This window comes from Aythya fuligula, chromosome 3 (genome assembly GCF_009819795.1).
Source record: "Aythya fuligula isolate bAytFul2 chromosome 3, bAytFul2.pri, whole genome shotgun sequence".
NCBI lineage: Eukaryota > Metazoa > Chordata > Aves > Anseriformes > Anatidae > Aythya > Aythya fuligula.
The window spans coordinates 107,588,107-107,614,477 of NC_045561.1; the positions used below are offsets into that span (position 1 = coordinate 107,588,107).

The 26,371-nt window shown below is 40.3% G+C and overlaps 1 protein-coding gene across 1 annotated transcript; it reads left to right on the top strand.

Moving 5' to 3' along the window:
- Positions 1-959: 959 nt before the first annotated feature.
- On the top strand, positions 960-25,229 carry KCNS3 (potassium voltage-gated channel modifier subfamily S member 3). The gene is made up of 3 exons (XM_032183520.1): positions 960-1,003; positions 21,405-21,589; positions 22,265-25,229. The coding sequence occupies exon 3, from the start codon at positions 22,314-22,316 to the stop codon at positions 23,796-23,798; it is 1,485 nt and encodes a 494-aa protein (XP_032039411.1). The 5' UTR covers positions 960-1,003; positions 21,405-21,589; positions 22,265-22,313; the 3' UTR covers positions 23,799-25,229.
- Positions 25,230-26,371: the final 1,142 nt, after the last annotated feature.

Genomic DNA, 26,371 nt, shown 5'->3' on the forward strand with positions numbered 1-26,371 from the left:
AGGTTATGGTAATGTTGACGTCTTCAAGGTTCTTTTTAATGAAAAGTTTGGAAAAGTTTATGAAAAGTACAGAAAGTGAAGGCACAATCTCCTCAATCCAAGGAACACTGGTGGGGTTGCCCAAATATTCTGTTGTGTATGGTCCGAGCAGGCCTGACTTCTTGTTACGCTTTGGCTTTCACTAAGGCAGAAATGAGACCGAACACAGATTTGGGGACAGGACACCAAGAGAAACCCCTGCAAAACCTTGAGGCGAAGCCACCTATTCTCCCCTTGAGCACATCGGTGGCAGCAAATCGATAGCAGATCGATGCCGTTTGCGCTGTCGGGGTGCTGTCAGCACCATCGGTGCCCAAAAGCAGGAAGGTGGGAGCCCCGCAGCCCATACTGGAGGGACTCCAGGGGCAGCCTCGGCGTTGTCCCCTTTGCCGTACTGGCTGCCCCTCTCCCCGCTCCTGGGCTGTGGGAGCGGGGGGCACTGCTCGGTATGTGGCACGGGCAGGTCCCCACGCGTGCCTCAGGGACGGGACCCCACGGGTGCGGTGTGGCACACGGGGAAAAAGCAGGAGCTCTCTGGGTGCAAAGCAGGACCCCCCGATCTCAGTGCGGGATCTCCCAGTCTCAATGCGGGACCCCTGGGGCTCAGTGCGGGACTCCTGGGGTGCTGTGCGAGACCCCCTGGTCTCAGTGTAGACCCCCCAGCCTCAGTTCGGGACCCCCCCGGCCTCAATTTATGCCCCCCGCTCTCAGTGCTGCCCCCCCCACCCCGGGACCCCCGTAGCCGGCAGCAGCGCGGCTCCAGCTGCCCCGCCAGGAAGGTGCCGGTCCCTTTGCGGCTCCGGGACGGGAACCGGACTCCGGAGGGGGGGGCTGGGGGGTGCCTGGGGCCGGGGTGGGGACTCGCCTGATCCCGCCCGCTGCCGCCTCCCTTCCCCTCCCACCGCCCGCTGCGCGGAGCCCGGCGGAGCCCGGCGGGGCAGGCAGAGGAGCCGGGCAGCTCCAGGTAGGCAGCATGGCACGGCTCCGCACGGCTCCGCACGGCACGGCACGGCATGGCACAGCATGGCATGGCATGGCATGGCATGGCACAGATCAGTGCCAGAGGTGCGACGGGTTCTCCTTGCGCTTTGCGGGGCAAACAGCCGGGGGAGGAGAAGGAGGAGGAGGATGAGAAGGAGGGATGCTGCAGCTTGGTACTGGAGAGCCCCGGCTCCTCCGAAGTCGCTCCCGGAGCAATCCGTGCCCCCCAAAAGAAGCAGCCCCGGAGGTGGGGACCACTCTGGAGCCGCGGAGGGGACGAGGCGATGCCGGGGCGGCCGCGTGTTTCCTCGCCGACTTCTCCGCGGGTGCTTCCTAATGGCTTGCGAGGGAGTGGATCAATAGAGATGGCTCTGCGTCCCTTTCGCATTGCAGAGCTCTGCCTTGCCTTTTAAAAACACATTTAGATAAAAAAGTAAACTCTCTTGGAGGAGCCCTAAATCACTGCGGTAGCCACTGTGGGTACAGAAAGGCGAGAGAAGTGGCTTCTCACTGCGTGGCTGGTTTAAAGCAGACTTAGTAAGTTGGAGATAGTTTCCCTGGTTTTAGATCCAAGGGAATTTTGAAGGGCCTTTCTCTTATAATAAAGACTTTTCTTACATGCTTCTGTAAGACAGTGAAAATCCTCACTGCTAATTTTCTGGCTTTTCTTGGCAGTGTGTGCTAGTCCTATGCCAATACCATCTCTTTTTTTTTTTTTTTTTTGCCTGAACCAGACCACAACTGCTGTTTTTTCTGGGAGCTGGGCTCTGAAGCAGCACGTCTGCTGGAGAAGGTAGACCTCAAGATCTGAGCAGCGGCATTGTATTGATTCCATTAGCAGAATTTACAGATCTACTGTCAGATCCCTTTTAACACAGTCACTTTCCCAGAATTAAAGTTCTCCTCAGAGCATCTGTCGCAGGTCTAGGCCAATAGATGGCATAAGTTATTCAGACTAACATCCTAGGAGGATCGAGGAGGCAGGAGTACACTTTGTGCAGGAGCCAGAGGTTTTGGGGGGTGTGTGTGAGTCAAATCCTGGGAGTCTATGATATCTTGAGAAGGTCTCATTTTCAGAGGCATGTCCTGAGTCATGCTTTCTTACTTTCCTCAGTTAGCATTTTCCAAAATCTTTCTCTGCTTAAAGCAGTTAGGGTTAACCCCAGTTTTGGTAGGACTTGATTTGTGTTGATGTCCTAGGTTTAAATGGTAGCAGAGGTGGGCTATATACTGTGGGCTGTATTTGTTATTAGCTTAAACTTTGTGGGCTATATTTGTTATTCACTACTAGGTGGAAGTTGCCAATTGCAGTGATGTTGAGATCTGTAATCATTTGTGATGAGACTGTTTGTTGTTGTTGTTTGTTTGTTTGTTTTAAATAGACAACTTCATCCCCTTCTTGTTGCCCTCTACTTTTCTAAATTCCACTCATAAAAGTAGTACTTGGGGCAATGGGAGACAATTGGTTAACGATGAAAAAACTTTGTGGATTCTGTATCCAAACTTCTGCTGAGACAGCACTGTGGATAGGCAAAGAGGATTTTATATTCTGAAATTGGGTAAATGATTTATATATAAGTAGGTAGCTAAATGATGATAAAAAAGCTTTAACTGACAATATTCATACCTAGCTTCTGTGTAGTGCTTGTTATCTGTCAATTTCAAAACATTTATTTTTTATAAAGAGACACTAACATTTTTTCCTTTTTTTTTTTTTTTTTTCAATTGCAGGAGTTGAAAAAATCGGAAAGGTACAGAAATAATATCTAAATTTCCTGGTTCCTAACTTTTTCTGTTAGGCATTCTTTATACAGGCTGAAATGATTTGTTTATATTGATCTTAAAATAAGCAAAACCTATATGTTTTTATAGCAGAAGACATCAATGCTATTTTTGAAGTGACTTTTCTCCTTGAACATAATATCTAAAGATCTGTGTCTTACCAGGCTTAGCACTAAGACAACCCACAAAAATGGCAGGAGCCCTTCAGCTCCCCATTTGTAAAAGCAAACGGCAAAGGAAAAAGCACAAATAGAGGTTTTCAGTTGCACTGATGCAAACTCTGGTGTTACCCCTAGAGTTATTCCAGAGGCTGGTGGGGTTGCATATTTTCTTAAAACATCTTGTCCTTTGAACAAACAGAGAGGTTCTAAGTAAAGTATTTCTTTGCTCATCCTCTCTAGGACTTAGCAAATTCCCCAGGGCAAGAAGAATATAAGCACCTCAAACCTGAACAGATGATAAATCAGTATTAAGGCACTGATATCACCTTAGTTCCGGAACTACAGCTACAGGCAAAGTAAAACCCGCCATTAACTGTTAGTGCCAGGACTATGGGGCAGGCTCAGCCTTAATGCAAAGTGAAGTTCAGCAGCGACTGAACCAAGCTGTGGAGGCACCTTATACCCATATGGGGAATGGAGATGGCTGGTCTTTCCCCATTCAGCCTTGATGCATGTGCCAGGGGTGAGCACTTTTTTCTGGCGGAGCCCCCAGCGAAGCTGGTGTTGGACACGGTGCCTGCCTCTGTGCTGGGACAGCTGCCAAACACCGCTGCCACCATTCCTGGGCTGCGCACTGCAAGCATCCCTCCTCCGTGCCAGCTGGGCATGCTGAGCTCTGCACACTCCCAGGTAAAATAAATGCCAGTTAGCCAGGAGCATGCATGAAAGACAGATGCTCTGACACAAGCTAGGGTCAGAGTGAGCAGCAGAGTACAGCCTGTTGGGCAATGTCCTTCCCAACAGCCTGTCTGTCCTCTTGGTTACTCATGAACAGGTTGTGGCCAGGCTTGCTTATTGCCTTTTCTCCCGGAATCCCTCTCTGGCTGTGGCTAAGTCCATTTGTTTACCGTGCGCCTCCTGTCAAAAGGCTCTTGATTTAAAGAACTTGTTTACTTGCTACTGGGGTGCGTATATTAAAAAGACCTGCCCAAGGCTAATGACTAGAAACGAGGCTCAAGTCTCTAAACTCGCATCATTCTCTGCCTTGCAAATTTTCAGTTATGGGATGGCTGCCAAGGACACATAATAAAACAGTGCTCATGAATAAATGAAATGTATTCCACTAACCTGTGGATATTTGCTTCTTATCTTGCTTTTGCCCCATCTCTTTGTTCTTCTTTCTTGTTCTCCTTTCATTCTTTTCTGTTTAGCTTCTTTCTCCTTGTCTAGACTTTGCTTTCTCCTTTGTCATTTGTGGAATCATCCTTATTCTCTTCCTGTGTCGCCTCTTTATTTCCTGAGGGGAGAACACCCCCAGAAGGCCAGGCCTGTTTGATTGCCTCTGTCTGGTTCAGTGCAGTGGGCCAAACCCTCAGCTGAGAGCAGCAGTCCTTGACCTGTTACAGTCAATGGTTCTGCACCAGATGATGCCAGGTGTTCAGCTGCTCCAAGCCATGACCCCAGTTTGCTTCTCCACCATTTGTTCTTTTCCATCATTTCCCTCTGGGCCCTTTCATTTTATCCATATTTTAATAACACTGCCCTTTATACTCTATTCCCATTTTATTTGAATCTGTTCTATTCTGTCTTGTCTTCCTATCATTCATAATATATCTAGAGTCCTAACAATAGTGTGTTAAACTGCTGTCATCTCTTATTTGTGGATAACTTGTTTTTTTTTTTTTTCTTTTTCTTGAAAATAAATTCTGTATCTGATGCTTGAATTTATTATTATTATATTTATTTTTATTTATTGTTCTGCTCTACAAGAGATGCCTTTAAAATATGTATCTTGCTTGGAAAGGAAGATGGTGTTGACTGTGTTGGTCCTTAGTTTCTGAGAGAGCTCATTCTACACTCATCTTATTTTCAAAATAGATTTGTCTTCTGGAAAGATGAGGTTTTTACCTTAAATCCAATGTGGCCAATGTTCTTGTTCTGGAGCTTTCTTTGCTCTGGAATCTGGTCATTTGCAGTGTTACAGATAAAGCCTGAGACCTTGAACTTCAAGCACTGCTCTGCAAGGAGCTAGGATAAGTCTGAAGCAAGCATGATCATCTTTTTGGTAAGTTCTTGGTAAAATTGGTGTAGAGGACTGGAAGTGGAAGGCTTCACTCAGTTTAATTCCTCTAAATTGTTTCCCTCACTGATATCTGTTCTGCCACATATTTCTGATTCAGCAGCAGCAAGAAATGAAATGTAGTTGTCCCCTCTTGCCCAGCAGGTTGTGCTGGCAAGGTGTGTGTGCTCTGAATATACGTCTACTATGACCTTATTGCTCTCTACAGGTACCTTAAAGGAGGCTGTAGTGAGGTGGGGGTTGGTCTGTTCTCCCACGTGCCTGGTGACAGGATGAGGGGGAATGGGCTTAAGTTGCACCAGGGGAGTTTTAGTTCGGATCTTACAAAGAACTTCTTTACTGAAAGGGTTGTTAGACATTGGAACAGGCTGCCCAGGGAAGTGGTGGAGTCACCATCCCTGGAAGTCTTTAAAAGACGTTTAGATGTAGAGCTTAGGGATATGGTTTAGTGGGGACTGTTAGTGTTAGGTCAGAGGTTGGACTCGATGATCTTGAGGTCTCTTCCAACCTAGAAATTCTGTGATTCTGTGATACTTTGTTGGAGTCGCATGTGCTCTGAAGAAGGTTGTCTTGGGGTAAAGACTAAAAAGACTAATAGATGACTTTTTTTTTTTTTTTTTTTTCCTGGGTGGGGGATGGGGAGGGAACCAACTAACTGCACGTGGAGAGAACAACGTGTGGTGGGTTTAAGGAGGACAGATTACTTATCATCTGAGTTAGAAAGAATTTTGCTTCCCTATTCTTTCCTCCACTTTTGCACATTTTTGTCATTTGTTCATCAGTGTGGACAAGCAATTTAGATGCCAGCTGATATCTTAAGAACTGGTTAATTCTTCAATGTGCTTATTCATTCCAGCCCAGTGCTGTTCTAATGACAGGCTTGGGGCTCAACCTGTGCAGAGGGTTGCTGGTCTCTCTCCTCTTTCAGTTCTCACAAAAAGCAAAGCGAAGACAGAGACTTTATAGATTTGGAGATGTTGAAGTAGAACGTGTTGGCCTGCTGTGTGATGCTGAACGGGTCACCCCTCAAGTCTCAGGTTCTGCTTCCAAAGCACGGAGCTGAAGGCATCTGCCTCATGGCAGTTTAAAGTTAATAAAAAGATAAAAGATTTATGGACAAAAAAGTGTCTTGTATGTAACAGTGTTGTACAACTTTATATTAGCAATTTGCTGCCCCATATAGGGGGCATTTTATATTTCTCTGCATTTTATTTTTCTCTGAGCCTAACAAATTGATTGCTGATGTTGATGTAACTACAAGCAAGTTACCTGTTGGAGGTAGATAACCAACTCAGGAAAAATCTATGAACAGTTTTGATTTGCATGGAGGAGTTAAGACACAGCCTGGATAGTTTGCCAAAAATTGGAGGTGCTTCTGATAGCTTCATGCTGCTCCTTGCTTCTCTTCTACCTCCTCCCCTTGTGCTGAGAAGAGCTGAGGCTGTTTCCAGTGGTGTTAACTGCCATGCAGACTTCTGCACAGACATCTCCCTGATACAGGGGCAAAAAGTGCTGCAAAGGGAAAGAGGATTCTCACTTCTTACTTTAGTGGGAAACGAATCGACCTTGTAGTTTGTGAGATGATAAATGTACAATATAAACTTAGTGTATAATTGCTGTCAGTCAGTATATCAGTATGTTTAAAGGATAGTGGTGGGGAGGATGTCCCAAAGAAGACTTTTATTACAGTACTTTTTTTTTTTTTTTTTTTTTAATGAAAATTCTTCACTTATCTGAATCCCTGTAAGTGCTGATTTAACTGGATTACAATTCCAAAACTCCTTTGTAATTTTATGAACTCAGTTTATTGCCAATTGAAAGAAGAACAAATAGAGCCATAAGTCAGATTTTGATTTTGAAAATAACCAACTCATTACTGCAGCCCAAATTTAAGTTAGTTCTTGGTGTTTTAGCCTTAGCTTGTGACAAGCATTGAATGATGGTTTCAGCATGACATTTTAGTAGCACCTTTTCCCTGAATAAACTGCAGAAAAGGATGCTGCCTTGTATATTCTTCTGAAGCTAAGAAACACTGTGTGCCTGCCTGTCCAGTGCAATGTTTGCACTGAAAAGGACAGCCAGTGTGGATCAATACTGCTCTTTTAATTCATCCGTGAAACCGGTAAAAGCTTGTGCTGTGGAAAAAGGATAACAAGGGTCCTCACTGGTATTTTAGCTCAATGCCTTTAGTCTGGAAACAGTAATGGCGTTTACGGTCTCATTCTTTGTAAGTTGTTCTTCTTAGGGACTTGTGCTTTTTTGTCTTACCATTTTCTGTCTGTTATACCAGGCAATGAACAGTTTCCCCCCCTTAATTTTATTAATTTGTTAGAATGAGAAAAAGGTGCATAACTAAGGACGATCCAGTCCTTTGTGTCTCAACAGTACATCTGACGCTCATGAGAAGTTTGTGGGATACATGGAAAACTGTGAAGCTCATAAATGAGAAGAGCCTAATGTACAAGCACATGTGTCTCTGCTGGCTTCTCCAGCAGTTCCTGGCCCTAGACCTGTGACATGGATCTCAGAGGCATTCAGACATTTTTCCCTCAGTGATAAATCCTAGTGATTACAGCTGGTAGCAAGTGTTTTTGCATTCGCATACAAAGTCTTAATGTTAAAGGGCTTCCCAGAGGCTTCTGGGGAACTGCTTGTCCTGATTTCAGCTGAAATAGAGTTAATTTTCTTCATAGTGTCTGCTGTGGTGCTATGTTTTGGATTTAGGAGAAAATTAATGTTGATAACATGCCACTGTTTTGGTTGTGGCTGAGGAATGCCCACATTAAGTCAAGGACTTTTCAGCTTCTCATACCACCCTGCGAGCAAGTAGCCTGTGGGTGCACAAGAAGCTGGGAGGGGACACAACGAGGCCAAAGGGATATTTCATGCCATAGGACATCATGATGAAAAATAAAACAGGGAGCTGGTTGAGCATTGGTTGATGAGTGTTGAGCAGTTGCATTGTGCATCACTTTTTTTTTTTTTTTTTAAATATGCTTCTGTCATTATCATTATTATTATTTTCATTTCCTTCCTTTTCTGTCCGATTAAACTGTCCTTACTTTAGCCCATGCATTTTATCTTTTTTTTTTTTTTTTTTTTTTTTTTTATTATCTCCCCCATCCCACTGTGGGGAAGGGGAAGTGAGTGAAGAGCTGTGTGGTGCTGAGCTGCCTGCTGGGTTACACCACAACACTGCTGCACAAATGAAGCAAGAGGCAAGAGTCTTCGCACCTCTTCGTTCCCTGCAGAATGAGTTGTCCTTCGGCATCCTGCTGTGATGCACTGTTCAATGCTGGCTCTTTTCACTGAAACTTGTAGCCTTGCCCTCCTTGTATCATCATTCTGTTTCTCTCCAAGCTTTTATTGAGCACATACTGAGGTACTTCATTTATATGTAGACCAGAAGAAAGTAATGTAATTTCAGGTGTCTTCTTTATTCCAGTGAATTGTAGATTAGCTCTGCTGCTAAGGTCAAATGTTTTTTTTTTGTTTTTTTTTTTTTTTGCTTGAAGTGGTGCTTAGTGATACTTTGCTTTAAGCAGCAGCTTCTAAAGGGAAACTACCAACTGACAACAAATATGTGCTGTTCTTAAATTAGTTTCTTCTGATGTACTGAATATGCTTAATTAAATCTAATTCCTGCTCTGAAGCTATTCCCTACTTCAAGGCTAAGGAAAGTCTCTGAAACATAACTTCTTTCAGCTCAGAATGAGATTTGCAAAGTTCTTAGCCCATGAAGCCTTGTGGCCATTGGTACTCATGATTGTGGGTAGTGAAGCAGGAACATAACAGTGCTCAATTTAACACCAAAAATTGCAGTAAGGAAAACACTGTCGGATTTATCTCCTTTTTGGTGGATAAGTAGTCAGGTTCTCAGGTGTCTCTCTGGACCCATTGGTAGCAGACTGCCTCCCTGCTGTGTCTCTTTTGAAATACCTGGGGCTCTTTGTGGGAGTTTCTGAATCTGTCTGGCTGAAATTTACCCCAGGCAAAAGCCTAAGAAATCCATTGCCCTGTTAAAACGTACAGCAAAACCTTTGCTTTCCCTGTATGGGATTAAAATTTTACCTAGCCAACTGTCCTCATTTTTCTTCTCTGGACAATCATCTTAGACATTACAAGACCATGTTTGTAGAGGTAGGTTGGGAGAAGGATGGAGGGAAAGAGCTGTTTCCACCTTCTGAAATTCCTTCTAATTTGGTTTATTTTGATACTCCATTACCAAACTTTCTGTCATTGAAAGGCAATGGTAAGAATTACCCCTAAGTAACTTTAGAGGGCTTGACATTGAGTCCTGGATTGAGTAAATGGCTGTATTGTTATGGACTGTGCAAACACATTTATTAGTTTTGCCAGAATACCGCCCACTCATGTAACACCTCAGCCACCTCACAAATTATGCCAATGTGAAGTATTATTTTGCCTCTGTAAATCCAGGTGTTAGCAGCTACTCAACACTTCCTGAAAAAAAGGGATGGTTAATAATACTGAACGGTGCTGAGATGAATTGCACTCACTTATTCAGTGAAAAACTTATTTGCTGGCTGTTCTATTTTGCATAGAAGGACAATGCCTCAGCTATTTCTGTGAACATTCTATTGAACACTTGTGCAGTGAAGATACCTGCTTCACACCTTTTCTGGCAAATGTCCTTTCTTGCTAAATGCTTTGTGAGAACAGCCAAGTTGAAGTAATCGGGGAGGTTAGTGAGGCTGAGATGGCTAATACTACATTGGTATGCTGAAGGGATGCTGCTAAAAGGGATTTCAATGTCCTGGGAAAATCACCCAGGCTGCAACAACCCCATCCAACAGTACAGGCTATGGGACTGACTGAATGGAAAGCAGCTCTGAAGAGAAGAATGTGAGTGTCCTGGTAGACAACAAGACTCAGCAGTGTGCTCTTGCAGTGAAAGGATAGGACTTAAAAACACGGCTGTAGCCAGCAGTTACATGTATTTCCCTCTGCTTGGCACTGTGAGAAAGTATCAGAAGTATCTGACAGTATCTGGACTATGTCTGGCCTTGGGCTCCCCATTACAAGAAGGATATTGACATACTGGAGTGAGTCCCACAGAGGGCCATCAAAATGGTCAGGGGATGGAGGACACAGCATACAGGGGGAGACTGACAGAGATGTGCTTATTCAACCTGGAGAATAGAAGGCTTGAGGCAACTTTACTGTGGCCAATATTTACCTGATGGGTGAGTACATAGGAGACAAAGATAAACTTTTCTCAGAGGTGTGCAGCAATGGGATGAGAGCCAGTGTACTCAAGTTGGAATGTAAGAGCTTCTGATTAGACATTAGGAAAATATTTTCATTATAAGAGGGGTCATACACTGGCCAGTTGCCCAGAGGGTTTGAGAATTCTCCATCTCTGCAAACATTCAAAATTCAATTGGCCCTGTGCAGCCTGCTATAACTGGACCTGCTCTGATCATTGCATTGGACAAGATAGTCTCCAGAAGACCATTTCAAAACAGATTAGTTTGTGATGCTACCTGGAAAGTCAAGGAGAGGAGTGGAACAAAGTGATGTCCAGTATTTGAGTGATGGGCATGTACCCAAAAATCTGTGCACTGCAAGAAAATGAAGCCTAAGTATGGGTAAAATTTACAGACTGTTTCTGAATGGTATGTCCGCAGAGCTTGGTCTGTACCTAATGCTTCTGTAACACCAAGCTACCCTCCTTCTGCCACTCTGAGATGGCACATGATGGTTAGAGCCAGTTGGCTTGGTCTGTAGCGTGCTGCTCCCAGTGCTGGCTGAAAGTCTGGGCCCAAATAATTTGTTGCATCCAGAGGTTTCTATACTCAAAAAATATCTCTCTTGAAGGTATTGTCTCTGGCTGTCTCAACATACCCTCCCTTAGCATGTGGCCTCATGTCATGCACACTCACACATTCACACATTGTAAAAGTTACTTGAATGATTTGAAAACAATTGTCAGATCCAAGCAGACAGCAGAACTTACATCAGTGAGATCTGGAGCTTTGCTTCAGAGTAGTCTTGGGTCAAGAGATTTTTATTTATTTTATTTTATTTTATTTTATTTTATTTTATTTTATTTTATTTTATTTTATTTTATTTTATTTTATTTTATTTTATTTTATTTTATTTTCTGAACAACACAGTGACTCCTTTAGTGAAATACCTCAAACACAAAGGTTTTTACAGTTTTTCAGCTGCAGGTTTCACCCAGAATTTCCACAATAACAATTGCTTGTGTTCCTGTTGCCTAAGAGACAGCAAATATGTTGGAGAATTTCCCCTGGGTAAAGAAAACCTTTCTTTATCACTAAGATTAATAGATTTTCCTCAAAACATATAAAAATATAGATATATATAAAAAAATGTCACTTTAGCTACTCAGACTGCCAAGTAAAATTAGATATGTAACAAAGGAAGAAAATGAATCATTAAGAAGATTTTGGAGATACCCTGTTTCTACTGTCTGTCCTCAGTGACTCCATTTCATTCCAAATCTACTCTGTTTATATATCCATGGGCTTGAACTGCAGCACAGGATGGTTAGTAGAAGTTAGGAAAACAACTTTGAGGGGACAAGGGCATTCAAGCACTGGACTAGATCCCACAACCTCTCTGGGCAGTCTTTATCATGAGAGATTAAATAAACATCTGTCAAAATTTGTTTAGGAATAACTGATCCTGCCTTGAAGAAAGAGAGGGTTTGAATTAGCTAACTCTTCGGGATTCATTCCCAACTTAATTTCTGCAGTCACTGGTATATTACTAACATAACAATTTTATTTATAAATAATAATAAAAAAAAGTTAAGTGATTGAGATGCACCCATAATAATATTGTAGAGAGAGGATTTTTAAAGCAGTTTATCCCAAAGCTAGAGATTTACAGAATAAAACTAGCATGGATTCAAAAGTTATGTGTAGCCAATTCAGTGGTTTAACACTGTGCCATCCATGGCTGAATTGTCCTTTTAGATATTTTGGTTCCGTGTCCAAGTGCAAGTGAAGGTGTGATTACTAGCACAGGCAGGACTGATTTCAGATCACAGAATCACAGAATCACAGAATTTTTAGGTTGGAAGAGACCTCAAGATCATCGATGTCTCATAAAAAGTTTTTCTGCTATGATGTTCTACAGCAGAGTCCTGTGTTTTATGTTCATAGGTGTCTCCTCCCAGCATAAGGTGGGAGAAACTTGCTTTTTGTGTGTACTGATTTGTCCTTGTTCAGAACAACCGTTTCATCCAATCAAACTGAGTTTTGCAATTTGACTTTGTGTGCTTCAGAAATATTATCTTGCTTCTAAAAAAATAAATACTATTACTGCTAGTACTACTGCTACTACTGAAAAAAAAGAAAAAAAAAAAGAAAAAAAAAAGAAGAACAAACAACCAATTATGAGGGGGAGAAAAAGAGAATCTTGGAGCAGAAAAGATCAACAGTCCTGCAGCATCAGGAGTCTTCTGTGGTATGAAATGGAAGACAATTCCTCACACTCCAAAGTGAGGAAAAAAATAAATAATTTTCCTTTACAATTGCAAAATCTAGGATGAACTAATGAATGGGAATTTTTGAATATCAGGTCAATCATCCTGTAGTGAGTTAAATCTTATTTTTAACTCTGTTCCCTTTCCACAGAAGGTAAAAATGTTATGAATTTCACCAAACTCTTACTTCCTTTCCTTAACATGGAAAAGTTATAATGGTTAATTGTGGGTATAACTAGCCTCTGTGTGGAGGCTTGTGAACTGTTAACACTCAGCTTGAAAACTCGGGAGAGTCGTAAGTAGTACATTGGCTTCTGTAATACAGAAAAAAAGCATTATATTTAATTGTTTATCCCTTTATGTTAGGCCTGGAGAGGTTATAGTGGCTGGATAGATTGTACAGTTTCTTATCTCTGTCAACATACCCTGCCAATGCATTTGCTGACTCCTGAAATTGCACTGCACTATAAGTACAGGACTAATATTTAGATTTTCTTCTCCCTCTCTCCTTTTTTTTTTTTTTTTTTTTTTTTAATGAAGAAATATTTAAATACAACATACTTCAGGAAAAACGAATGCCCTGCTATCAGACTGCATTTGACTATGGGTTCTAGGCCCAGGTACCCAATCCTGTGTTTCCACTACTTAGTTTGGTGTATGGCAGCTATGGAGGAGATTGTGAAGTGAACACTGGAGTGAGGTGACTTGGGCTGCAGTTATTCATGGACAGCTGATCTGCTGTGTGACTTCAGGCATGCTGTTTTCCCTACCTGGGTATCTGCATCATCTTAGTTGCTTAGGCAATTAACCTTTATCTCATAACCTTAACCATATGTTTATGAGTAAAATAGAGTTTCATCTCTAAATAGACAATGATCAAAATGAGAATGAGGAATTATTTTTAAGAAATAGATGAATGTACCATTATTCTGTGCCATTTTTCCTTTGTGGAAAAATGTCTGATACTGGGATCAAGTATCAGATGCTTTTGACTGATAGTGGTAACACAAACTACCAGAACAAGTGTAGCAATAGGATCTATGTTCATTGTGCTTGTTGGAGAAATACAAGAACGGTAACAATGTAGGACTTGGTACAAAATAAAGTAGAGAATATTGTTTTAAGGAAGGGAATCTATAGAAATTGTCCTTGTTTCAGAGGTCCTTTGACCTGCAAGTTAAACGTTCACTTCAAAAATTTTTTGTTTCGAAATTGTACTTTTGATGGAAGCAGGGTGTCATTAAGATGACTTGTCAAAGAAGATTATTGTCAAAAAGTTAACCTGGAGAGAAAGAATTTCTTTTACCATCAAACTATAACAGTGTTGACCTGGTTGTAATAATGCCTTGGGGATCTTTGTATCTTTTTTTTTTTTTTTTCTTTTCTTTTTTTTTTTTTTTTTTTTTCTGTGAATTTCAGCAATTGGGACAATACGTCTCAAGGAAATGCTTAATGACTTCTGCTGTCTTGAAAACTGACAGGTGTCATAATGACAGCATTGCAACTGTGCTTGATTGCTGGGGTTTTACAGGTAGATTGTCAAGCAAATGTATGTCAATCTGTCAATTCCACTTAGTTAAAGTGGATAATGATCGTTTAATTTTATCTGAACAGACTATAAATTGCAGAGCCATTGGGAATGTTGCAAGGTGCCAGACTTGTTACCTGTCAAAATGTGTGTTATTGCAAGGAACATTTCAGGTTTCCTTCCTTCCTTCCTTCCTTCCTTCCTTCCTTCCTTCCTTCCTTCCTTCCTTCCTTCCTTCCTTCCTTCCTTCCTTCCTTCCTTCCTTCCTTCCTTCCTTCCTTCCTTCCTTCCTTCCTTCTTTTCTTTCTCTCTTTTTCTCTTTCTATCATAAGATGACATTCTGATAATTGGGTGGTATTAGATTTTGCTCCCTTTCTTTTATGTATATGAGAAAGTAATTCAGACCACAGACCATGGTTCCAAAGAAGCTTCTGTGATGTAGATGCTACAGCTGGTAGTTTTTCTTTGCCCCTTTCTTATTCCCACCCTTTGGCATATACTCTGTTCTTGCCAGCATCCTCATAGCAGAATTCCACTTTCTGAGAGGATTTATTTTACCTAATATTAACCATATGCAAGTTAGGGACCTTATGGGATGTGTCATCTAGGCTGCTTATCTAGTTAATTTAGAGAAGGACTTCTCTAACAGGTGATTCACCCCACCTGGAAATATGTGCCCAAGAAAAATGGTATGAGCCATGTGCCTGAGGGGCTTACTCCTCTTACTTCTTGCTTGTGTCCTTTCACTCTGAGTTATAATAGTTCTATTCCTTCCTTCATCAATGCAGTCTTTTGGGGCATGTGATATTTTAAAGAAAATGCATTTTGCTTTGAAGACTGATCTTCCACAGGTACAGCTGTTTAAATAATTTTGTATTTTATTGCCAGCAGTGTTTCTAACAGCTGCTGTTGTTTCCAAATGACTATCATTTCTTTCAATTTTCCATATTATTGAAAAGATGTACAAGCATTTGGTACTAGTTTAATTTCTGAAAGTCTGTTGACATCAACAGTATTGTACCAGGGATGAATTTGACCAAATAGGTTTATGTGGAGGTAACATCAGAACAAAATTTGACCTTGAAGGCTGTACTGAATCAATTTCAAGAGAAGTGTAGTTGCATGATTCTTTAATTCTCATAGCATTTTACTATATTATTCTGGATAAAGGATGTCACCGCTAATACAGCATTTAAAGTAAATAACAACTGAGCAAATAATTTAGCTAATGAACTTATCATCTTTGCCTCACAGGATATCCATAACCACAGAACAGTTTCAGATGGTCTTGCTATTTGTTCTAGATTACTTTTTTTTTTTTTTTTTCTTTTAGGTTAGCCTGTGTCACCACAGACTGCAAATGGTTTTGGAGTGAATTTGACAGTGTCAAATATTACAAAATAGGGCTGGTTACAGCTAGTATCATAATAAGAGAAGTTGCAACAAATAATATTACCTTGCATATTTTCAGGCTTAATCATATGCGCTCAGGTAGTAACAACTGCCTAGATGACAGGTAGTAACTTCAGTCATACCGACTGGATTTCAGTCCAAATCATTAAATGTGATTGATTAAGTAAATTATATATGCATTTAGCTGTTTTACTATGCTCAGTGAGCCAGAAAGCATACACAATACTCTTAGGTGGTGCATTAGACAAGCATTTGCCCTATTTTGTGTGGTTCCAAATCCAAACACTTTCAAAACTGGTTAAAGTTTTGATTCTGAACTGAAGTAGTTAGAGTCATATCCATAGTTTTTTGAAGTAGCTAGATGTCTAAAGCTCCATGTATGTAGCTAGGGTGGTTTCTCAGGAAATTAGCAGAAGTTAGAACCTATGTGGTCATTTGCATCATGAGGAGGAAAAATCTGATGCCTGGTGATAGCTGGGTACCCAAACAAGACACCTGAGAGTGAATTTGCTTAATACACAGATTTTTGAACTGGGGAACTTTAAATGGAAATTATTATATTCTTTGGGGAAAAAAAAAATAATACAAATCCCTGAGATCTTGAAGAATTTTCAGAGTTATAAAGATTTCCCTGTCCTTCCAAGCTCAGGTCAGTATTGTAACTCTTTTGATTTCAGTGTGAACAGGACTAAGGACTTTTATATTTATAAACTTTCTACTTACAGGAAAACATCATGAAATGTGTTTCTTAATCTTGAGAGGCTTATGAAGTGCTGCAGTGTAACAAGCAGAAGGTGAGGCTATAGGCAATTTAGCCATGAAATAAACTAGTAGAAAATCTGTGGGGACATGCTGTCTTCAAATATTTTAAGTAGCAAAGCACAGCATAGTCTATCCAACCATAAATCTGTTCAGCTTCCTTTCCATTGTGCCTGGATAATCACAGACAGATTTATGCTAACAAAAGCTGAAGCTGTCCCAATTTGGAACCAGTAGTTGAGGCACTACCATAGTTAAATGTGCAACAAAAAGATGTCAAAAAAGATGTACTGTAGCTTGTGATGTAGGACCTCACTGAGTAGGGGGACTTTATATAGAGAATATGGGAGTGATAACTGAAAAAGAGAAACTTTCTCAACATATAACTTTTTGGTGTGGAGTTCACATCCTCACTAAAAAACTTTTACAGGGATGTTCCAGAAGAGGATGGAAACCTCTTTTTGCCACATTATACATCCATCGTGAAGCTCTCTCAAAGGGACTATATATACAAACTCTGTCTCTGTGTCTCTCCTTTTGTGAGCTTTAGGGATTTCACAGTATGCTAAAAGCCCAGAAATTTGCTATCTCCTTTCCAAGCCAGACAATGGGTCTGTGGCCTCACCAACAATGAACGACTGCAGAAGTGCTGGCTAAAACCCATCTCCAATTTGGACTGGGAAGACTTGGATCCTGTTGTTTTGATTTTTATTCTAATGTTTATATCCTTTTCACACAGCTTTCCTTATGACTGGCTTTTATTTGGCCCTCAAGCTTAACATTTGGAACTTCTATTGAATGTTTTTTTTTGGCAACTCAGAAAATAATGTTGATTCTTGCAGTAAACACCTTTCTTTTGTGTTTTGTTTCATTTTCTATTCTATTCTATATGAGCTCTTATCCAGTAGCTCATCAAACAAACTGAATCAATTAAAGCAACCAAGTAACTAACATCTGCTATGTGTTTGCTTCCATTCTTATACTCTCTCCAGGGCAAGAAGTGTGTGCTTTGGAATAGTTAGCAGTCTATTATGGTATATATGAATACTTGTTGTTTACAGAAGGCAAGATCAAAGAAGCTGATGGTACTTTAAGTTAAGAGTTGCAAAGTTTATGGAAGCTCTGTGTTAGGATGTTCATGATGCAGGCTTTGGCACTCCAGGAAAGCATCATTTCAAGCTGAGCACAGTTTTACCGTTGAATAAAACAGTCCACTGTGTAAGTAAAGGGCTCCCTTGTGCTGAAAGAGAAGTTGTCATCTGTGGTCTTTGCCCAGGGGTTGGAGCCACTTGTTTAAATGCCACAAATTGTTCTGGTGGTGCCTGGCACAATATCACGGAAATATTAGAATGAGTCCAGAGGAGAGCCACAAGGATGATCAAAGGGCTGGAGCATTTCTCCTATGAGGACAGGCTTAGGGAGTTGGGGTTAGTCATCCTGGAGAAGAGAAGACTCCAGGGAACATTACATCAGCCTTTCTGTACCTAAAGGGGGCCTACAGAAAAGCTGGGGAGGGACTCCTTTTCAGGGAGTGTAGAATAGGACAAAGCATAATGGCTTTAACCTGAAAGAGGGTAGGTTTAGATTAGATACAAGGAGGAAATTCTTTACTCTGAAGGTGGTGAGGCACTGGAACAGATTGCTCAGAGAATCTGTGGATGCCCCATCCCTTGAAGTGTTCCTAATTTAGGCTGGACAGGGCTTTGAACAACCCCATCTGGTGGGAGGTGTCTCCGCCTATGGCAGGGGGGTTGGAATTAGATGATTTTTGGGTCCCTTCCCACTCAAACCATTCCATGATTCTATGAATATCCTGGTCTATGTCTCAGGGATCAAGGTCACTGCAAGTGAAACAAGAAATTCTTCAGATCCTGAAGCTCCTCTTGACCTAGTTTTCTTGAAACTCTCCTGTGCATTCCTGGTTCTATCTAAAAGTCAGTTAACAGTAGGATTATAGCAGGTTCCAGATGATGGCCTTCCTAAGCAGGATCCATTTCCTCTTTGTATCTTGCACAAATTATGAATACAGTGCCCTCAAAATAAAGCAGTAAATTGTTGCTCACCAAATTTATTATACAGTGTAATTACATGGATACCATTATGAGTATCATCTGCATAACCAATATGGGTTTATATTGCTGTCTCAACAATAAGTCTGTCTAGTATTCAAAGGAATGCTGTGCACTAAAGTTCTTGTTTTGCTATTTCTAAGTAAAACTTATTTTCTTTTTGTCATAGTTTCCACCCACTCCCAATAATCTTAGATCTTGCCTGTTTTTTATAACATTAGCGTACATTTCTAGTGAATTGTTCATCTTAATGAGTTGTTGAAAATGAAGTAGAGTTTTACTCACTGAAATTAATCAATAAACAGAGTTAGTTTGATTTTGAATATACTTTGACCTCCAGTTGCTGCAGACTCTGAGAAACGTTAGGCGGAATTTATGCTGTTGTAAAATCATGGCTTGCCTCTTGATCCTGAGTGAAGTGCTTTACTGTTTATCGGTTGAGTCCTGCTGCCCTTCATCTGTGAGCAGAGATCAGTGCTTTTATTTTATGTCTTAATCATTTTTAAAAGCTGAGCCTTGGGAAATACTTTGAGCAATGGTGTTTTACAGTCATTCTGTTAGCTAGTAAATACCTGTCTTCTAACTACATCTTAAGGTGTAAAATCACTTCTATATACTCAGTTTATCATCCTGTAAAAAATAACCATTCTCTGTCTTTCTTGTTTAGAAAGCAGTATTCCCCCCCCCCCCCCCTTGTGTTTTAACAGAATGAGAACTTATCTTGATTGTATGGTAGTCTATGCACACAGTAAAATTAATGTTTCCAACTAGTTTGGATTTAAGATAAGTTGTTTAAAGGAGTTTGTAGTACCCTTCTCCATTTTCAAAAATAACATTTCTTTGACTACATAAATAAATCTTACTCTGGATACAAATATGTTTTTTCAAAATTAATTACCAGAGCATATATTTATCTGCACCATCTTCAGGGCCTAGTTGTTGAAGTCTTATAGGTGTCAGTAATTACACACAAGAAGATAACTGAGATGTCTAGTAGCTTTGGTTTGAAAGAGTCTTCTGAACAAAAATTAGTAAATACATGCTTGTAGCATTACACTCTGTGTTCCTACTTGCACGAGGAACTACAGAAAAACAGAGCAAGGGAAATACTGAAAAGAGAACAGTACTGAATAGATCTGTATTGATGTTTGTGGCTATCTTAAAACAAACAAATAAAAAAAGTAACAACAACAAAAAAACACAACACCAAAGAAACAACTATAGAAAAACAACAGCAAAATTGCATGTAGGGAGGTTAAAGGTAAAGAGAATGAGAAGTTCATGGCTCAGAATGTCCTTTGTAAAGTTCCCCTAAACAGAGAAGTGGATCTGCAGTTAAACCCCGGGTGTCTTAACTTATTCACTAAAACACTGAGCTCCTGGTGGTCTATTTTCTCTGTTCTCTCTCTGGCTGGAATGCACCAGAGTGGCAAAAAGACAAGAGTAGTTCTTTCTGTCATGGCAGTTGCAGGGAGTTACTGTTCTAAATAACAGGTGTTCTGCACCACAGAGCAAATATATCATTGCATCTCACAGATACTACAGAATAGTTTCGGAGAGATTCAGCTTCTCACTGATAGACTTTTCAAAGCAGTTTGGTGCTTTGCCTCCGAGCATGGATCTGTATCTCAATTTCCTTCTCCTCTCCTTGGCATTTAATAAGAAGTTTGAACCCAGTTTTGTAGAGTTTTTCCCATTTCTGTCTTTTGCTACAGTCAACAAGTGACCAGGACAGCACTGTGCATGAAGGTTGACCGTACAATGGAGCAGGATTGGACCTCCATTTAGGTCCCACTGCAGTAAAAGGGGATTGGGAGTTCTGCAGCGGAGTGGATCCCTCCCTCTGAAGCAAGCAGCCTTGCAGGGGTATCACCCACTTGGGGTGATAGATTTGAAAATGAGCTGGAAAATGTCTCCATCTCCACAATGCATCCAGTTTAAAGTCAGTCTGTTTTAAAAATATGAGGTCTGTTCTGCATTAGACAGATGTGCCGAAGAATTGTATGACAAGTTACTTGGGGTGATTGATGAAGCTGTAGCTGGCAGTAACTGAGATGCAGGCTTATCTCTGTTCACGTTATTCACAGTTGTTTCGTACCAAGAGGTCAGTTAGTTCATTTCAGTCAAGTCTTCCCTTCTCCACAAGACTCTGTGGATCTCATCTTTTATTTGGAGCTACAGCAAGAAAACACTTGATATCTTTATGGATTGACGGAGTGGGGCTAGATGGCTTTGAGGAACTGGTCTATTAATACAAATGCCCAAGGCAGAATGAAAGCTGAATTCTTTTAGTTGACAATGAATAAAGATTGCAGATTTTTTTTTATTATTTTTATTATTATTTTTTTTTTGCTTCTTACTTGTTCTGGTGCTGATGCAGGACTCACTCTTCAGGGCTGGTATTCCAGCCATCTACAGTGACTCCTGTTTGAGAAAGTGTCTAGGTTTTTTCTACATACATAAGTGCTGATGCTCCTGTCTCATGTTAATGTACAGCAGGGGCGTAACCATGTTGCACACACTGCGAACAGCGAAATAGATAGAACTCTAGTGACCTTCATTAACTGAGCCAGGAGACCTTGAGGTGCAGCAGAAAATATTCAAACTCTAACAGATCCAGACTCTGAATCAGAGTTGGTACTACTATAGGAGGCACTGAAAAATAGACAGGTATAGAAAATATTGTGTGTTCCTTGAGTAATTTGCCCATGCCATTAAAGAGCACTAGAACAATATACTTATATGTGTGAATCCACCCAGTAGCACTGGAGGATTACAATGCTCTCTTGCCACAATTAAAATTAATTAACTTCCCTATTAAATTGAAATCAATTAGTTTAGTATACATCAATTAATGTTTTAGTGTCAGAGATCAAGAAATTTTGCTCTCTGTATGATCAGAAGTGATATAATTTCATGAAAAGTGTAAGAACTGCCAGTTTAGGCTTGAAAACAATGGTTTCTTAGAAGGAAAGCAAGCGCTAAATTATCCTGAAAAAAAAGAAATTAACTTATTTTCTGGTAACTATATCTGCCTTTTTGAATTCAGTTGCAGCTGAATAATTTACAGGAAAATGTGGAAGCATTTAAATGTCCTTCTGTCTATCTGCAGGTATCCACAGTTATGTGCTAAGGCAAAATTTTTCTGGAAGTTCCATGTCTGGAAGCTTCTGTTTCCAGAAATGACAATTGAACACCAGCTTCTCAGCATTACCATAGTGATTGTATCCATGCTGTGGCAGAATAGGAAGAGCTTCTGGAACTGACCAAGGTCGTGAGAGGGTTGAGACACTCCAGGTGAGTAGGAAACCAGTGAGCAAAGTACCTTGAGGAGGGAGTGTAGATGTCCAAATATGGACCGGGCAAAATTCTAAAGTCAGAAACTGGAAAGCTTCAAATGCACATTTGATGTTTTCAAGAATACAGAACGCTTTTCTGTAAATGACTCCAGAAAGAAATGAATTGGTATTACAATGGAAGTAATTGCAGTTCGCACTCATGCAGATAATGTCGAAAGTAGTGGATTATAAATTGCCAGTTCATATAAATCAATACAGCTCTCCCGACACCATAATTGAGATACTTGCTCTTAAGCTTTGTCCTAAATGTTTTGATGGATTATCAAGTTTTCTCTCTTTAAACCAAAGATTTCCAGCTTCATTGCAGTATCTATTAAGTATTAATTTCAATGTGATAGTAATACAGAGACTGATTTATCGATAAATTAGGCATTCTTCCTGCACACTAGAAAATTAAGGGGAGCTAAAACAGTGTCTATAGTTCTCAAATTTTGGTAAAGCTGAGTTAAACTGTCAAATTAATTTAAACCTATTTCTGTGGACTTCTAAATAATAATAATCCTTTTTTTTTTTTTTTTTTGTTACAACATTACACAGTAACTGGAGAAAAAAGAATGTGTCAGAAGAGCAAAACAGAATTAAGTGCTCTAATAATATTTTATGTTCTTTTTAGGTTCAATGTAATCTCATTGGGCACTAGCAGTGGAACTGTTCTGTTCAAAATGGTTTATGGTGAATTTTTCCGCAGACCCGGCAAAGATGCAGAACTTATCAATTTGAATGTTGGTGGCTTTAAACAATCAGTGGATCAAAGCACTTTGCTCCGGTTTCCTCATACCAGACTTGGGAAACTTCTCAAATGCCATTCAGAAGAGGCTATTCTGGAACTATGTGATGATTATAGTGTTGCAGATAAGGAATATTACTTTGACAGGAACCCTTCCTTGTTCCGATATGTTCTGAATTTTTACTACACCGGTAAACTTCATGTCATGGAGGAGCTTTGTGTCTTTTCCTTCTGCCAGGAAATAGAATACTGGGGGATAAATGAGCTGTTTATTGATTCCTGCTGCAGCAATCGGTACCAGGAAAGGAAAGAAGAAGGTCCCGAGAAAGACTGGGATCAGAAAAGCAATGACAGAAGCATTGACTCCTCTAACGAAGAATCATCCATATTTGATAAGGAGTTGGAAAAGTTTGATAATCTGTGTTTTGGTGACATAAGAAAGAAGATCTGGGTCAGAATGGAAAATCCTGCATACTGCTTGTCTGCCAAGTTAATTGCGGTGTCCTCCCTAAGTGTTGTCCTGGCGTCAATTGTGGCAATGTGTATTCACAGCATGCCTGAGTTTCAAAGGCTGGATGCCAACGACAGGGAGATTGAAGACCCTGTGCTGGAAGCTGTGGAGATTGCGTGCATTATTTGGTTCACTGCTGAGCTAGTGATCAGGCTCATCACTGCCCCAAGTCAAAAGAAGTTCTGGAAGAAACCACTGAATATCATTGATTTTGTCTCTATTATCCCATTTTATGCCACCTTGGCTGTGGACACAAAGGAAGAAGAAAGTGAAGATATTGAAAACATGGGGAAAGTGGTTCAGATCCTGCGGTTAATGAGGATATTTCGCATCCTGAAACTGGCCAGGCATTCTGTAGGACTGAGGTCTTTAGGCGCTACTTTGAGACATAGCTACCAGGAAGTTGGACTTCTCCTTTTGTTTTTGTCTGTTGGGATTTCTATTTTTTCAGTTCTTGTCTACTCAGTGGAGAAGGATGATGACTCATCAGAACTGCACAGCATCCCCGTTTGCTGGTGGTGGGCAACCATCAGCATGACCACTGTTGGTTATGGGGACACTTACCCAGTCACGCTTGCTGGAAAGCTGCTTGGCACCCTATGCATTATCTGTGGGATATTAGTGGTAGCACTTCCAATCACCATTATTTTCAATAAGTTTTCTAAGTACTATCAAAAGCAAAAAGATATTGATCCAGACCAATGCAACAATGATCGCAAAGAGAAATGTAATGACCTACCTTATTTTAATATTAGGGATATTTATGCAAAAAAGATGCACTCATTCATTTCTAGCCTTTCTTCAGTAGGAATTGTAGTCAGTGACCAAGATTCAACAGATGCCTCCAGCATTCAAGATATGGAGGATGTTTATAACACAACATCTTTAGATAATGGTACAGGAAAATGAGTTGAATTACTTTCTCCTTCCTTTATTTCTCTCTTCTGATCCTTAGTAAATGTGGACTTAGAAACTTCAGTGAATTTATTAAGAGCAGTTAATTCTCAGGGTACTTAACTCTCAGCCATATTTGGACATTCTTTGCTCTGAGGATGCCATACAGGCTTCATTGTTTATATGAGGTTTTAAAATATGCCTCATATGGTGGTTTAGCTTTCACACAACTAGTGATATGCATTTTGGGGAGAAAAAAAAAGGCAGGAAAACAGATTTAAATGTGAGATTGGCGTTTATTTTATTTTTATTTTTTCCTGTAGAAATCTGATAGCTTATATGTTCAGGCAGACATATATTGCAAACATATAAAAATTATGGCACATCAGTAAAGTCTTTACCTCCAAACACATCAGAAGAAAGAAGGAATTATGTACATGTAAAACTGTAAAACATTTATCTAATACTGGAGTTGGGAAGCAGCTTCCTAAGCTGGGACAGAAAATGTATTGGTACATACTGTTTTTACTCCATGGAAGCATAATATTTATGAATTTCTTTCCAAAAGCACAATACATTTTTAGTTTGTTGAAATAAATTAATCCCATTGTGCCTGTATTTTTCCCAGTGTTCCACATCCAGTATGGCCAAGCTCTGTCAGGTCCCAAAGGGTCTAAATCATGAGTCCTGGGATGAAGCATGTGGCCTAGGGCTGGAAAGGAGAGTATTGTACCTTTTAACCACCTTTTCTGTCATTGCAAACCTGAGCAATTCTGGTGCCTGGAGAGGATCCTGCTGTTATTAAGACCACCCTAGTGGCTTCCCCAGAGGCTTTGTTTTATGGGTACTGAAGCAAACGTCTCTGGTGGTCTTTAGAAGTTATTGCTCCCTGCTCTCAGCTCTGCTTCCTTGCTGGAGGTTAGAAGAAAATGTGAGCAGCATCTCAACTGCACTGGTTCTCAGTCCAGGACTGTAATGCCAAGGAATGGAGATGCATGGACGTGCTCTCTTCTACCATATATTGACCATCTGAGAGGTAGAGTGTGCAATGCATGTGGGCATAAGTAAAACTGTTGCAGCTCATTTTTCTAAAGATTTTCTGTTGATGACAGCAGCCTTCCTGGCTTGTGCTATGGACTGGAGCAGCTCTCATTGCCTGGCAGAGTGCTGCAGCACTGTGCAACCCTCTCTTCTCCAGGGATTTCTTATGCAGCTAGCTAATCCTGCTCTGGTTCAAACTGTATCTTCTAGAGCTATTTAAAAGGGAAGCTGGCCCTTGAGCCTAGCAAGAAGGAGTGCAGGAGAAACTTGAGGACATTATAGTAGTTAATATTTGTGAACATAGGGGTTTTTTAGGTTTTTGTTTGGGTTATTTTTCTGGTGACTAAATTAGATGCTGGGAAATGGAGAATCCAAGCTACTGTGATATTGATATTTTCCTTAAAGAGAGGCTTTTTTTTTTTTTTTTTTTTTTTTGTAATTCCTATTGGGCTGAATCAGTTTCTACTCAGGCAGATCAAACTCAATAGGAGTTGACTTCAAGACTGAGTAAACCCAGATGGGAATCAATTACTCTGCAGAATAACCCAGAAGGCTGATTTTTCATGTGTGTGCCAGAATTTCTACTGCAAAGTACACTGAGTGAATAGCTGAAGTGCACTTGTACTTGCTGAGGCACAGAGCTCCAACCTCTTCCCAGGAGAATGAGAAAAAAAAGAATGGGGTGGATCAACCTATACCTTGGAGAGAGGTGTCCCTCAGGACTGTTGTGCACCAACATAGTATTGTGGGAATACTCTGAGCTTTGGAGAAACTTCAGAATTTGGTTTATTAGTTGCTGAGTATCATAAGTGTATGTGATGCTTCACAGATAATTTAGGTTAATTCTTCCCATTGTTAATGCAGGAAAACCAAAGGGAAAGTTAGCCTAGATGTGTTTTGTTCTTAGTGAACAATTAGCATTACAAAGATGCAATGATATAAAATGCTAAATATGTATGTGCATGTGAATGTAATAAGAACCAGCAGAATAACCGCATAAAAATTGCTCTGTCCAAAGAAACTCTCTTGGCAGTTTCCACATAAAGATAAATCACATTGCTGTTGAAGTTCAAAAGGAATGAAAAATATTGTAATGCAAGAAAAACTGCAAGAAATTTGTATTAAATCATTGAAAAAACACATGCTATTGAAAAATCTCATTTTGTATATTAAACATTACCCAAAGATCACAGAAAAATTGCACTAAATGGTAATTTATCATAAAATTCATAAGTTCTTGATTGATCACATTAATCAATCTTAAAAATTTGACACTAAGTTACTCTGACTTTTTTTTTAATGTGTAGATAAATCTTGCAACACAGTGAGGTATATCTTTTGGACCATATCAGAAGGTAGAGTACATATCCATGTGTTATGCAATGTGTTATTCTGGGATGAGACCAGAGCTCTGTTCATATCAGTTGCACCTTTAAAAAAAAAAATTAAAAAAAAATGGCTTTGTTGCTATCTGTTTCCTTTGCTGGAATAAATCCAGCTCCTCAATTTGACATGACATGGAGCAGGATGTGAGCCCTGTTTCATGC